At 34.9% G+C, this 15211-nt stretch overlaps 1 protein-coding gene across 7 annotated transcripts in view; it reads left to right on the top strand.

Annotated features, from left to right (window-relative positions):
• Nucleotides 1-15211, top strand: part of ABCA10 (ATP binding cassette subfamily A member 10) — a 63600-nt gene that overhangs the window by 35250 nt on the left and 13139 nt on the right. For 6 of the 7 annotated variants that reach the window (XM_016143647.2, XM_016143646.2, XM_016143645.2 and 3 more), the window contains exons 23-36: nucleotides 794-901; nucleotides 1684-1854; nucleotides 2084-2197; nucleotides 4474-4593; nucleotides 5352-5438; nucleotides 10738-10829; nucleotides 11515-11635; nucleotides 12185-12302; nucleotides 12686-12777; nucleotides 13043-13221; nucleotides 13508-13583; nucleotides 13657-13751; nucleotides 14290-14409; nucleotides 14604-14744. In XM_016143647.2, the coding sequence (XP_015999133.2) occupies nucleotides 794-901; nucleotides 1684-1854; nucleotides 2084-2197; nucleotides 4474-4593; nucleotides 5352-5438; nucleotides 10738-10829; nucleotides 11515-11635; nucleotides 12185-12302; nucleotides 12686-12777; nucleotides 13043-13221; nucleotides 13508-13583; nucleotides 13657-13751; nucleotides 14290-14409; nucleotides 14604-14744 (1634 nt within the window). Of the gene's footprint in view, nucleotides 1-793; nucleotides 902-1683; nucleotides 1855-2083; nucleotides 2198-4473; nucleotides 4594-5351; nucleotides 5439-10737; nucleotides 10830-11514; nucleotides 11636-12184; nucleotides 12303-12685; nucleotides 12778-13042; nucleotides 13222-13507; nucleotides 13584-13656; nucleotides 13764-14289; nucleotides 14410-14603; nucleotides 14745-15211 lie in introns of those variants that run through there. The other variant, XM_036223547.1, reaches the window with a different exon arrangement.

Here is a 15211-nt window from a genome sequence, read left to right as displayed (position 1 = left end):
TAAGTGTGTTTGATTATGGTAGATTAAAAAAGGAAAAATTAGAAAAATTTGATAGATGTTTGCAAGTACATGCATAATAGTTGTAGAGAATAAAATTTTACTGGAAGATTTCACAATAAGATTAATGCCAAGTTTAGTTTTTAGTCTATTGTGTTTTTAGTCTCTTGTTATAACAGTAATAAATTACTTGGTCTGGAAAACAACTTAGATTTATAGTAAGACCCCTCCATGCCTTAAAGATTGTTTAATTTAAACATTTCTAGACGTCAAGAAATTATACAGGGAAGATTGGCTCTCTTCTAATTATATCTTGTGTGTAGGAACACAAACATAAGAACGGCTTCAAGACAATTGCTGTTAGAGTTTTAGAGGCTCTTATATATAGTTCATCTGCTTAGAAATAGGGAACTGGAACAAATCTCAGCTTATTTAGCTCAGTGCTTTAGAGACTTAAGTGTAGTTCCAAAGAGTGTAGCTGTCATCAGTTAACAATTACTAGATGCAAATATGAAAGAGAAACTGCTCATGCCCTCTAAATATGTGCATATAAAATTCAGATTGCAAATTTCTTTTTGATGCACAGTTCCAGGGAATGGCCCCTGCTATTCAGGGTAACGAAACATATTTGCTTCTCTCTTTGCTTCTTAAATCAGGTGTATGCTTCCTTTCTGAGTTTTTCACCATTTCCTACCTCCCTCCCTAAAACACAGAACAAAACAAAACCTTATAAATATGTATGATTGTACGATTTACAGCAATTTCAATAGCTTACAGATGTGTTTTGGACTTCCAGGATGACCTGTTACTGAAACACGGTTTTCTGGGCGTACCCTTACTTATGTTGCTCTTTGCAAACTGCATTTCTCCTTACATCGGCATGAGCAGCATCAGCGATTATAAAGTAAGGGGGGGAAAGGAGATGGACAGGGAGAGGGTGAAGGAAATTGGGAATGAAAGGGGAGAGATAGAGGCAGGGGGTGGGGGGGGAATGAATGAATGATTTTATCTGACTTTAGTAATTACAGTTTCATTGTTTTACATAGACAAGATTGCCCCTCAAGGAAACTGTGTTTCCACATAAATCATGTCATTTAATCTCATTATAAGAATCTAGCAAATGCTTAATCATGACGTCAAAGAGGTCAGCAAGGTCACTACTTAACACAATAAAATTGCCTCATACAAAACGACCTCAGAAATGAAAACCTCCTTTTTGACTACATGTGGTTATTTCATAATTCCAAAGAGAATTTGTGTTTTTAAGTATAACGTGGAGTGTATTTGCAAACTTTTACCTAAGCTTTTATAAATTGGGCTTTGAAAATTTATGATATGGTCCTTTTTATTTATCTATGCTAAAGGGTACACAGCGTTACAGACAGGCCGGACTTTCCTGTCGCAATAGCTGTGCGGTCCCACATGGGGTGTCACATGCTTAGTCAATGACGCTGGGACAGTATGAGTGTCTTAGTTTCCCTGAGGCCTGCGTCCTTAAACGTGGGCTGGAAACACACTGAAGCTCAGAGTCGTCGTATAAAATAACAGACAAAAAAAAAAAGCTGCCTAACAACATACTATTTCTAAAATTTATTAAAAATTAACATTTTCACACACACAAAGATCTGGATTCTTTTTCTATGAAAGATTTTAACCCTTCCTGTGTCCCTCCTATTTCTTTGTCAGCTAAAAGCTCAGTCTCAGCTGTGGATTTCAGGCCTCTGTCCTTCAGCATACTGGTGTGGACAGGCTCTGGTGGACATCCCGTTATACAGCTTGATTCTTCTTTCTATATATTTAATTTACTGCTTCATTTTTTTTGAACTCAGACTTTCACTGGAAATCATATTTGCTCTGGTAAGTGATATTCTGCCCACCCCCCAGGTTAAATAAAATAGTAGAATCAAAACAAAAATTCATTTTCATTAACATTTCATCATTAACAAAAGGGATATGCAAGAAGATTGCTTTAGACAGCTTTGTAATCTGGTTCTCTCTTTGCCCCTCCTTCCCACCCCCCCACCCCCCGCAACCCGACCCACACATGACCTGCCATCTCTAATCTTGCTATTAATCTTTTTTGCAGGTGGTTTCTATAATTGGTTGTGCAGGGTCTCTTATATTCCTCACATACCTTATTTCATTCATCTCTCGCAAGTGGAAAAAAAATAATGGCTTCTGGTCTCTTAGTTTTTTTATTGTAAGTATCGACATATATACACTTTTATGTTAAATTTCTTAAAGTTTGTTTTTAAAAATGCAAAATTAAGTACTAATACTTAGAACGGAGTTACCTCTTTTGTACTTCCATTATTGGGCCATATTCATGGTTTCAGGTGTTTTTTTGTTCATTTTCTTTCTCCTATTTTCCATATGTTCTTTATGGTTTCTCTTTTCCACCTTTGTTTCTTTGTAAAGAAACAAAATACCTGTAGATATCTTGGTGTGTTGGAGCTGAAAGACTAGGCCATTTTGGACAGTCCCTCGTTTTACAGAGTGGGCAAAGCTAAGAATCAGATTTGAACCCAAGCCTTTCAACTCAGTGAGATTTTCTTCCTGAATACTTCTCTTAATTAAAAAAAAAAAAAAAGTGGTAGGTGGCCATACTGACTAATAACATAATCAAGCAAATAAGCATGGAAAAGTTTAAATAATAAATGATTTTATTACTTTAGGCCAAATTCTCTATTGTATTTCCTTCCCCATGCCTTTTTGACATCTAGACCAGATACCATAGCTTTCTGACCATTTCAGATATTAAAATAATTTCATTTTGTTAATGAAGTCTGTTCTCCATCTCTCAACATTTTGTTAAAATTTTTCATGTCCTTGTCCTTGCCGCATTCTGAGAAATGTTTCAGACTTTTTCCCCAATTCACTTGTTTTTTTTTATTAAGCTTAAGCCGTGTCTAACTTATCTTTAGTCTTTGACTGATATTTGAAAGTTCAGTTTTATTTTCCAAAACTATATCTGGTTCTATTTAAAATATGCCCAGTTGTTCCTCTTAGTCTTTTGTTACTTGCTTGTGTTTTTCACTCCACATTTGATTTCTTTATACATTTAATTGAAAATAATATTCACATTTGTTATTTGACAATCTAATATCTAAAGTCTTCAGTAGTTTTACTTTGCTATTTTTTCCCACGCCTGATTCACACTTACTGTGGTTTTTTACCTTGTACATTTGATATATATTTCTTATTGGTAGCTCATATTTGGTTGACCGTTAGGTATGGAACTTCCAAGATCCTAAATTGGAGATGTTTTCATCCCAAAGAGTTTTCAGTGACTTTCATAAGAAATGACAGGATAGAATTAACTGGGATTGCATAAGCCATTTTTAAAGTACCGTGCCTTAATATGGGATTTGTAAGAAACATGCATAAAGAGGGTTTTGTCAGGTTTCCCTGGAGGTATTTGCAGGGAAGGGCTTTAAGGAGGGCCTCAGTCCTAGCCTCCTTACCCCTGCGCTGGAGTAGGCATTTATTCCCATGCTGCCCAGATTTAGTGTTTACTGGACCAAGTAATGGACCGACCAGTAGTCTAATGGTCCAAGTCAGGTTTCAAGCTTTGTATATGCCCTTGAAGAATTCCTTCACTTTTTTTCTGAGACTAGCCCTGCATTTAAAGGACTTCTGTTAACTTCCCTATTTAATTGTATGGGGTGGGTCCGCTAGGGTATCTATTCTTCCATATTTCTACATGTAGGAGTCCACAGCTGACTTTTAACACTGCAGTGTCATAAAGCAGTGAATATAGACTAGTTGCTAGCAGATGGAAGAGTAAATATAGAATGGGGAAGTGGAAACAAGAAGTGTTTCACTATTCCTTAAAATATTGTTGCTATTGTTGCTTGCCAAAAGGAAGAGTTAATGAAAGGATTTCTTTTATTTTTCTGATGGGTAAGACAAAATAAATGGACTAATTCAAGCAATATCTTTAATATAAGTGCTATGGCCAGTAAATATTCGAGGAGATTCTGATAAAGGTTATAAAATAAGCTGATGAACCCTCAGATTATTTTCATTTATATTGTTATTTTCCTTCAGAAAATATTTTTTATGGTTTTTTTATTTTATTTTATGTGTTTCATATGTGGAGGTTTTTGGTACCTAATACATTATGCCTTGACTTGATGTATGGACGGTTGACTTATGCAATATCTTCTTGTAAAAGTAATAGTGGTTGAATGTGTGGGCTCTAGAGTCAGACAGCCCCAGTTTTGAATCCTTCTTTTATTGTTACAGGTAGTGGAAAATCTTTTACGTATTTATGTCAGACTTCATTGTAATCCTGTGTTTCATTTGTAATGATAGTTTGATGCTTCTAAAGAGTAAAGCCTAACAATATTGTGGTATATGAGGTGGAAATTGAAAATAGGAATGTCTCCTAGGAAAACAGATTATTCATAGAAAATATCATAAAATATTAAATATGACAGAAAATTATAATACCTCTGGATTTTTTTATTCTAGATCTCAATTATGGCAGTCATCATCCTGCTGTTAACTTTTTCTGGAGACTCCAGCTTGATTTTATGCATGATTTTAATGCCTTTTTATACTTTAATTGGATTTATCATATTTGTGGTACAGGTAAGCAATATTACCTAATGAGCCTTGACTATGTATCCCATTAAAAACTCTTTATCTAGTGTTGGAACAGATTCATTTCGTAAAACTTAGAAATTATTTAATGTTTATAAGCTCTGAAAATAAGATTTGAAAACTGTATAAAATTGAAAGTTGTCAAATTCACTGAGACCAGTATTCATACTCATAGGGAAGCAGATAAATCCATCTAGCAATGAGGCGGGAAGAGACTCAGTCTTACCATGACGTGGAAGATTCCCATTTCAGTCTTGGTGACAATCTGAAATTCTTATTCTTAAATATAGTTTTTCCTAAATTACGGGAGATGTGACATATTGTGCTTTTTGATTTCATACCACTAAGTGTCCATGAGTTGCTTTTAGGGTGTGCAAATTGGTAAGGGAAGGAAAGCATGATGTTACTAAGAACTTCTGGGAGAAACCAAGCACTACTGAGAATCCTAAGGGACTGCCGACGATATCACCCATGTCACAGTTCTGCATTTTGTCTCTCCCACTGAAAAGACACTTGTAGATCCCCACTACATAGAATTAGAAAACAGAACGCATCGGAAATTATAACCAAGGAAGGATGTCGGCTCATCAGCAGATTTTAGTATCAGAGAACAAGTCTTGTCCCAAGTCATACAATATTCCCCAGTGGCCCATGGAGCATCAAGTACAATGGAGGCATATTTAATGTATAAGTTTTATATTCGTAAAGCAGAGAAACTTTATGTAACCCTTGTTTTTCTTCAACAGCTGTCCTTAATGTATTCAAGAAGCCTCGAAAGTCCGGATGATGAAATAATCAGTACTCAAAAAACCATGTTCTTATCATTATTAATAGTAAGAAAAATTTTCTTCTCGACTATATACATTGCATAACATTCATAACCATGTGATATACTTGATCTTATTCAAAGAATGGGAAATTTAAGTATCCTAAAAATATCTGCTCTTACTACTTTGTACATTCAAATATAATGGCAGTAAAATCTTAAGGATATTTTTCTATGTAGTCGACAGTAAAATATATACCAGAAATTCTAAAGTCTTAATTGCTGTTGTTGATATGGATTAATTGATATAGATTGTTGATATATGTATCCAAAGACAATTTGAAGTGCTTTATAAGAAATACCACAGATGCTGTGTGACTAAAAATCATTTCAGTAGAGATTAAAAAATAAGCTAATTTGAATAATGAAGACAAAAGGGGAAAAATTAAGTGAAATTTTATACTGGGAAAAGGAACCGAAGTAAAATATACTTCTATGCATTGTGGTAACTGAGGCAGAAAAGGGAAGCACATGCATTACAGGCCTTTTGTTTTCTCTTAATGGCAGGAGAGTAGTTTATCAAGGGAGAAAATTTCCTAACTTTTTTGTAAGTTTATAAATTTATAAAGTTATATACATTTTTACGTGGGTCTTTGTATAATGAATGTATATTCTTCCTGTTTTGTCAGTGTATGTGGAGATGGTCCATATACAGTCATTTCGAAGTGAATGTTAATAAATAGTAAAGTTATACAATTGGGTCATATAGTCAAATATTCAAAATGTGCAACTCTGCCTAATGTTACAAACAAACCCTGAAACTTCCAAGCCTAAAGATGATAGAGATTAATTCTTCACTCTTATAAAGTCCAATGTGGATTACGTGGCCCTCCTCCATTTTGTAGTGATATCATCTGAAACTCTTAACCTCCAGTTGCCTCTGACGGGGACGAGGTTAGAACACTGCATGGGAGGTTAGAGGCCAGGCCAGAAGTGGTGCGCACGACTTCCTTCAGTACATGCTTCGTTGTTCCTTACCTGTTTTTAGTCAGTTACATGTGGTCATAAAAGCAACTGCTTGTATTTTTTCAAATGTAAGTTTTCCTTTCAGCTTTTTAAAATGTGATTTAAAATGACATAAAATTTGCCATGATAACCATTTTTTAAGTGTATAGTTCAGTAGCCTTAAATATATTCACATTTTTTTGGTGAAACATCTCCAGAATTTATCATGAAAATCTGAAGCTCTCTACCTATTAAACAGCCACTCTCCTTCTCTCCCTCCCCCGTGCCCCGTGTAACACTGTTCTACTCTGTTTCCATGAACCTGACTACTTCAGTACACATATAAGTGGAATTACATAGTGTTGTCTTTTTGTGACTTGCTTCTTTTACTTAACATAATGTCTTCAAAGTTCACCCATGTTGAAACATGTGACCGGATTTCCTTCCTTTTTAAGGCTGAATTATATTCCATTGTATGTACATTTTATATATCCATCTGTTTGTGGACATTTGGGTTACTTACACCTCTTGGCTATTGTGAATAGTTTTACTAAATAAATGTGGGTGTGCAAATATCTTTTCAAGACCCTGCTTCCAGTTCTTTTGGACACGTACTCAAATATAGGATTGCTGAATCATATTGTAGGTAGTTCTATTTTTTATTTTTTGAGGAGTCTTCATACTGTTTTTCATAGTGGTTGCACCATTTTACATTTCTGCCGACAGTGCGCAAGGGTTCCAATTTCTACACATCCTTGCTAACACTTGTTATTTTCCAATTTTTCGGATAATAGCATACGAATGAGTGTGAAGTGGTATCTCATTATGGTTTTGATTTACATTTCTCTGACAATTAGTAATGAACATCTTTTTATATGTTTGTTGGCCATTCGTATATCATTTTTTGAAAATTGTGCATTCAAGTCATTTTTAAATTAAGTTATTTGATTTTTTGTTGTTTAGTTGAGGAGTTCTTTGTATTTTCTGGTTATTACCCCCTTATTGGATATATGATTTGCAAATATTTCTTCCATTGTATAGGTTACCTTTATTTTATTTTACTTTATTTTATTTTTAGTTTATTTTTTAATTTTTAAATTTTCTAAGTTTTTCATTTATTTATTTTATTTATTTTTCATGCCTTTTTACTCTGTTGATGTGTCCTTTGATTCACAAAAGTTTTTAAGATTAATATAGTCTTATTTGTTTATTTTTGCTTTCGTTGATTATGCTTTTGATGTCTTATTCAAGAAATCATTGCCAAGTCAAATGTCATGAAGCTTTTCCCCTGTTTTTTCCCTAGGAGTTTTATACTTTTTGACCTTATATTTAGAACCCTAATGTGAGTTAATTTTTATACATTGTGTAAAATAAGGGTCCAACTTCATTCTTTCGCACGTGGATCTCCAGTTTGCCTAACTCCATTCATTGAAGAGATTGTCCTTTCCCAATTGCATGGTCTCGGTATCCTCATTGAAGATTATTTGACCATATATATGAGGTTTTATTTCTGGGCTCTTTATTCTATTTGTGGATACAAGTTTGGAACCTGATGTATTTATTCTTCTCTCTCTCTCTGTCATACGCGCGCACACACACACACACACACACAATGTAATGATGACCACTTTAAATCAGTCAGGAGCAGTACAATTGGGGCATGTTTTTATTTTATCTATAACATTGAAGGATAGTTTTATTGGATGTAGAATTCTTACAGATTTTTTCCCAGCTCTTTGAAAGCTCTCTGAATATGTAATTCCACTCTCATCTGGCTTGCATTGTTTCTGAAAAGAAGTCATCCATTAATTATACTGATGCTCCTTTCTAAGTGATGAGTTCTTTTTCTCTTAATGCTTTCAAGATTTTCTCTTTGGTTTTCAATAGTTTGACTGTAATTGTCTAGGTGTGGATCTTTTTGTGGTTATCCTACTTTAGGTTTGTTGAACTTCTGGAATGTGTAGATAGTTTTTCATCACATTTTGAAAGTTTTTGGCCATTATTTTTTAAATAATTTTTTCTGCCCTTTCTGTCATATCTTTCTGAGACTCCTATTACATGTACTTTGGCATGTTTGATATTCCATGGTTCTTTAAGGCTTGGTTCATTTATCTTTCATATTTTTTTCTCTGTTTTTCAGATCAGTTATGGAAAATCTATCTTTGATGAGTCATATTTTACTTTAAGTTTTTAAACATGGTTTTCTTTAATTCAGTGAATATACAATAGCTTTAAAAAAATTCTTTGCTAAATCTAACATCTGGTGATGGAGGTAATGTCTGTTGACTGGATTACTTTCCTGAGTATGGCTCACCCCTTCCTGTTTCCTAATGTCTTGCTCTTTTTAAAAATATATACATTTAAAAATAAATGTTTAATTCTCTGGACTTTTTTATGTTTTGCTATAAAAAAGTGACTAACAATTTTACTTTCATATTTTCCCAAAAGGGGTATTTGGTTATCTCAATGCCATTTCTGAATACTCCGTGTTATGCTTTCCGAAATGAAAAAGCATCTTTATCAGTATTAAATTTGTATGCATATTTGGATATAGTCCTCTTGGTATTCTCTTTCACTCCATTTATTCATTTGTTTATATCAGTGCCAGGACTACATTATTTTAATCACTGTAGCTTTGTATATTTTGCTTAATCTGAAATCATAAGTAACCTCTCATCATTTTCATTTTTAAAAAATTTTTCTGCTTTCATATTCATTTTTCTAGTGAAAATTAGAATTGAGTAGTCAAGTGCCAGAAAGTGGTATGTGGAGTTTCGCAGACATAATTTTAAATGTCCAATTTATTAGAGCAGAATTTCTGAGTTCAAAATAATGATTTTTAAATATTTGTATTTAAGACTAATTATATATACATTAAAACTTTTATATTTTTATTTTATTTCACTTTTACACATTGGCAGCTAAGTTTTTCCTGTCTACATTAGCTGTTAAAATTTTTTTTCACTATATATTCTAATTAGTTCTTGATGGAATATAATATTTTTGTGTATGTTAGTTTGTCTTACTGAATTTTCTTATTTCCAATCTTTTTTCAGATACTTACCTTTCATCTAGTTAAACAACACTATCTAGAAATAATTATATATATATATTGAAAATATGTACTATATTATATATTCTTACCTCATAACATTAGTTTGAATCTCTGAAAAAATATCAGCTAATACTCTTAACTAGCAGACATCCTTCTATCGGTTATGATTTTACTGACAATGTTCTTAAGTGCTTAACCACTAGCATTATATTAATTGTTTTTCTAGTTTACTAGATATTTTAGTCTTCTATTTTTTTGCTTTTAGTATTTATCAAGAACGAATCTTGAATTTTATCAATGGCTGCACACAATAATAATAATAAAAAGTTTTAAACAAATTTTTACTAATTAATAAATTTATTTCATATTTCGTAATGTTTAAGAAATCTTTCCTTCTCTGAGAGGTCATGAAAAATTTTTTATATTGTATTCTAAAACCTTTATATTCTCTTTTCATATTTATGTCTCCTAATTATCTAAAATTGATTGTTTTTATGTGTTGTGAGGTAAGAGTCCTATTTCACTTCAGTCTTTAAGAGTACCCAGTTGTCCAAACACTATTTTTTGAAAAGTTTGTGCTTTTCCCATTGATATTCGAAGCTACCGCTGTCCATTTATAAGATGTCCATATATGCAGGGTCTGTTTCTGGGATATCCATTCCATTGTGTTTGCTTCTGTCCCGTTCTTAGGGAGACTACTATTCTGACACTAATTTAAACCTTGTTCTACACTCAGAGTTCTAAGGATCATTCAGGTGATGTGAACTGGACTACCAATCTGTGCAAGGCTGTCTTCTCTTTGCATCTTTACTCCCCATGGTTGGCACCCAACGCAGCTATCTCAGAAATCTCCTGGGTGTTCACTCTTCACTAAGGATGTAACTCTCGGAGGGCCAGACTTTATTAGGGAAAAGATTGTCTATTCTAGTCCTTGCTTTGAGAAAACGCTGTATTTATATACTTTCTTCTGTCTTCTCCTGGATATGCCATGAAAATTGAAATTTAAAAGTTGCTTTGGTGCTAAGCCTCCCTCTTACAGTCTCTTAGATGTGACTTAAAGTCCTTAGTGTTTTGTCAACTCTTCTCTGCTTTAAAAAAGCATTTAAAATTTTTTTAATCCAGATTTTTATGTTTGTTTCAGTGTTCAGGTTGGTTTGGATATATTTCTCCGTATGAGAAGTACTTTATAAGATTTTCGTCAAATTTATTTTAAAAATGGTCAATTCTTTTATGACAAAAGGAAAACATTGCACATCATTTGAGTCCCATGATGATGCTAACTCTAATTATCTCTCTTTGCCTCTAGCCATACCTTCAGAGTGCCGTTTTCCTTTTCATTATAAGGTGTCTGGAAATGAAGTATGGAAAAGAAACAATGAGGAAAGATCCAGTTTTCAGGTTAGAATAATATTAACATATAAATATAATTTAAATATTTAATGTTTATGGCAGTATATTTAACATCCATTTATTAGGATGGATTTACTATCCAGCTGTTGACTAGGCCCACTGAATAGCATTATTCTGGGGCGGGAGGGGGAGGGAAGAACAGGTTTAGATTAAATGCAGATATACATAATTTCTAAGTCCTGGGTCTTACTAATTTTTGGCAAGTTGAGCTTTTGTCCTGTGTATCTCTGAGCGGTGAGTAAGCACCAAAGCTTGTTTCTCTCCTGCTTATGGCAAGTATAAGTCTCTGAATAGAAGAACTAGTGTTCGGTGTAAGTGTGTGAAATGTTTTGAAAAGGCCAGAGAAGCCAATGACAGTGATCATTTATGACAAAATAGGATGGTGATCTGGAGGGAAACATACCGAAAAGACTGATAAGTCTATATTTGAGAGACGTTAGAGGCCTAGCTGACAGAGGGGGCAGAAGTTTTAAGAGAAGAAATAGCCATAAAGAATCTCAAGGGACTTGGCTACTGGAAGGATTATTATTGTCCAGGGGAATCTTGCAGGTAGTAAATGAATCATTTATATTCTTTTAAAGCAAACTATAATAATTTAATGATCAAGGCTTACATTCCTTCGATAGTTGTACAGCTAGAATTGCATTTTTATATTATTTTATTTTCTCTGTAGAATCTCTCCAAGAAGTAGGGAAAATCATCCAAATCCAGAAGAGCCTGAAGAAGAAGATGACGATGTTCAAACTGAAAGAGAGAAAACAGCAAACGCACTCACTTCTGCAAACTCAGGGGAGGTGAAAACAAGTGACTAGACCCTTAGCAAAATAGTGAGATAGTTCACTTGTCCTGTTGTGTTGATGAACTGTTAGTTCTTAGGTTGAAAATTTACTTTTGTTTCTGTGATACTTCCACTTATAGGTCATATTCCAATCATTATCTTTTGGAGTGTTTATCCTGCCTTCACTATTTCCATTTTCTCTTCTTCAGTTTTTCATGGTTCTTAATCTTAGATCTTCATTTGTCAGTGCAATTTAAGAAGTTCTGTTAATCAAATTTAACAAAATCCCACACCCTTTGCAAGAGTCGCAATATAAGAAAGAGCAAGTGGATTTACGCTGTATGACAATCAGTAAGAAATGAACTAGGCGTGAAATTAGTGCAAAGGGTAAGGTAGATTCTCAGTCAGCATATTGTGGAGGGAATGTACTTGATTAGGAATCACTTTTATAATAGGAATCAGTTGATAAAGTAGTCTTTATTCACGGCCATGCTTTTGGGTAAAATGTGAGTGCACAAAATATGAGAAATCTAACAGGAAAATCATGCTTTGCCATGTTTTCCAGAAACCAGTCATAATGGCCAGCTGTTTACACAAGGAATATAACGGGAAAAAGAAAAGTTGCTTTTCGAAAAGAAAGAAGAAAATAGCCCTTAGGAATGTTTCCTTCTGTGTTAACAAAGGTTTGGATAATGTTCCTGTTATTAGAATGTTTCATATTCTGTAGGTTCGGGACTCTGAAGGGGATCATTTTTTATCCTTTGAGATTTCTCATTTATTTTGGTTAACATGTAATTATAAAAACACTTGACATGTCAGCAGAAAAACCTCTTCTACTTTAATATCCTGTCCCAATTCAAATGACAGGAAATGTGATCTTGGATCAGGAAGACCAAATTATTCTACTGTAAATCTAAAGACTTTCCATTAACATTGCAATATAGAAAATTACTAAAGTACTGTTTGAAAAGGTAGTGTTATTTTGGTTCAAATTGTTACTGAGCTAAATGATTTTAGGTTAGTCAATTTTTAAAGTGCAGATATTGATGGTGGGTCTTTCTTCCAGGGGAAGTTTTGGGGTTGCTGGGACATAATGGAGCTGGTAAAAGCACTTCTATTAAAATGATAACTGGAGACTCGAAGCCCACTGCTGGAGTGGTATGTGACATGTGAAGGAACCAAGCTCATCGCCAGGGGAAATTTCATTTTGAGTATCAATAGCATCCTTAAATTATTCCTATCAGTAAATGATTTTTTTAAAAAAAAATGAATAAATTGATGAAAGGAGTTATAAATATCCCTTGCATGCTCAGAAAACATTGCAGCTTAATGGACATCATTATCTCCTTTAGAAGAAGAAGGAGGAAAAGCTAGATGTGGATCAAAAGCTGGATGTGGATCTGACATTTGTTGTTCCCTGCAGGTGGTTTTACAAGGCTGCACAGCGTCACTGGGGAAACAGGAAGCTGACATTCCCACGTTTTTGGGGTACTGTCCCCAGGAGAACTCACTGTGGCCCAGTCTTACAGTGAAAGACCATCTGGAGTTGTATGCGGCAGTGAAGGGGTTGGGCAAAGACGAAGCTGCTCTTAGTATTTCAAGGTACAGAGAGAAGCCTCACTCTCGCTGTGTAGCCGGAGGGAGGGACAAATATATTATTTCCTTATTAACGATAGAAAGGAGGTCATAAACAGTGTCTTTAAATTATCATGCCAATAAAATGATTGAAAATCTGAATAAGAACCAAATCATAAGATTTAGTGTTTGTGACAATGTTAGTGGTCCTTAAGTGTACTACTTTTAGATCGATAGTGCCAGGCTTTTCTGTGTTGTTTTCAGGAGGGACACGTGCTTCGTGTATAATCACAGTGGTTTTTTTTTTTGTCAGGTTGCTGGCGGCGCTCGCGCTGCAGGACCAGCAGCAGCGTCCAGCGAAGGCCTTGTCGGAGGGAGTCAAGAGAAAGGTAGGGCCGCGGCCCGGGCTTGCTGCGCGCCCCGCGCAGGTGGGTGCCCGACGCGCTGTTCCTCTGGTTGCAGCTGTGCTTCGCGCTGAGCATCCTGGGCAACCCGCCGGTGGTGCTGCTGGACGAGCCGTCCACCGGGATGGACCCCGAGGGCCAGCAGCAGATGTGGTGAATAGAGTTGTAAGATGTATCAGGGTCAATAGTTAATTGAGTCTACAGTTAATTGTTTTTTGACGTTTGCTCAGTTCATCTTTGAGGCTCACATCCTCTATAATTTAATTCTGTGAAATTCAATCTAGTTTTCAAAATTCTTCAAGGAGAAAAATAGGCATGTTAAGAATCAAATGGACTCTTGAATGTATTCGATTGGATTTTCTTTGTCTTCTCCCTGCCTCTCTTCTTCTATTTTATTTTCAGTTATTAAAAATCCTACAGTGTAGTGTTTCTCTATACCTCAACTTTTTTTTTAAACAAATATTATTTTACTCACTATTTACCAATCTTCTACTTTTGATTTTATGAAGCCAGTTCATGTACTGATGTAATTGCATAATGCAACAATTTTTATTCTTTCTCTCTAGAGCAAAAAATTTTTTTCTTATGTAACCTAATATAAAATTTTCTATTTAAGCTTCACATTTATCCCCACTGACCTATTTTTCCAAATTACTTTCTAAATGCAAACAATCCTTTCCTTTATCTTTAGGCAGGCAATTCAGACCATTGTTAAAAACACGGGGAGAGGCGCCCTCCTGACCACCCATTACATGGCGGAGGCCGAGGCCGTGTGTGACCGCGTGGCCATCATGGTGTCCGGGAGGCTGAGGTGGGTGCCTGTCTAGCACCTGCAGTTGACCCCCAAGTTCTCGTAGAGAGAATTTCAGTTCACTGTAAACAGCTAGTGCTGTTCGGCTCCTGGATTTATGATTAAACACTTTCCTCTGCATTTGTTGTAATTGAGGAAGAAATTAAGAGACAAGTATTTTTTCTTTCAACTCTTCTTTCTCTTCTCTGGACTAGGTGTATCGGTTCCATTCAACACCTGAAAAGCAAGTTTGGTAAAGATTATTTACTAGAAATAAAAATAAAGGAACCCACTCAGACGGAGCCTCTCCACACAGAGATTCTGAAGCTTTTCCCACAGGCTGCTCGGCAGGAAAGGTAAAGGACATTTTTTGCTTGCGTGACAAGTACAAAGATTTTCCAGTACACACACATTATTTAGTCTTGTACTAGTCTGGACAGGAAGAAAAAGGCTGAGCTGGCATACTACAAAACAAGATTTTGTATGTGTAGGAAAAAGGCAGCAGCTGAAAAGTTATTTTTAGTGAGTGTTTCATACCTCAGAAAAGGTGGATGGAGAGTGTGTGTGTGCGTGCGTGCGTGCGTGCGTGTGTGTGTTTATGTATGCATGTGTTTAAGTGGTGGAATAGCTTAGAGGTTAGGAACAAAGTGCAAACTTAACCATGAATTTAATGTTTTTTTAATAGACAATAAAATTATGCATCAACCTATAGCATTTTACCAAATATAAAATTGCATCAAGTGCTCAATAACCCAGATGTACATACTTGAGAAGGATTGACTCCATCCTAAATTAATTGAATATAAATCATTTATCCTCCTCT

This window comes from Rousettus aegyptiacus, unplaced genomic scaffold (genome assembly GCF_014176215.1).
Source record: "Rousettus aegyptiacus isolate mRouAeg1 unplaced genomic scaffold, mRouAeg1.p scaffold_m13_p_6, whole genome shotgun sequence".
NCBI classification, from domain to species: domain Eukaryota; kingdom Metazoa; phylum Chordata; class Mammalia; order Chiroptera; family Pteropodidae; genus Rousettus; species Rousettus aegyptiacus.
The sequence above is the reverse complement of the archived record's forward strand: the minus strand, read 5'-3'. Positions and strand labels throughout refer to the sequence as shown.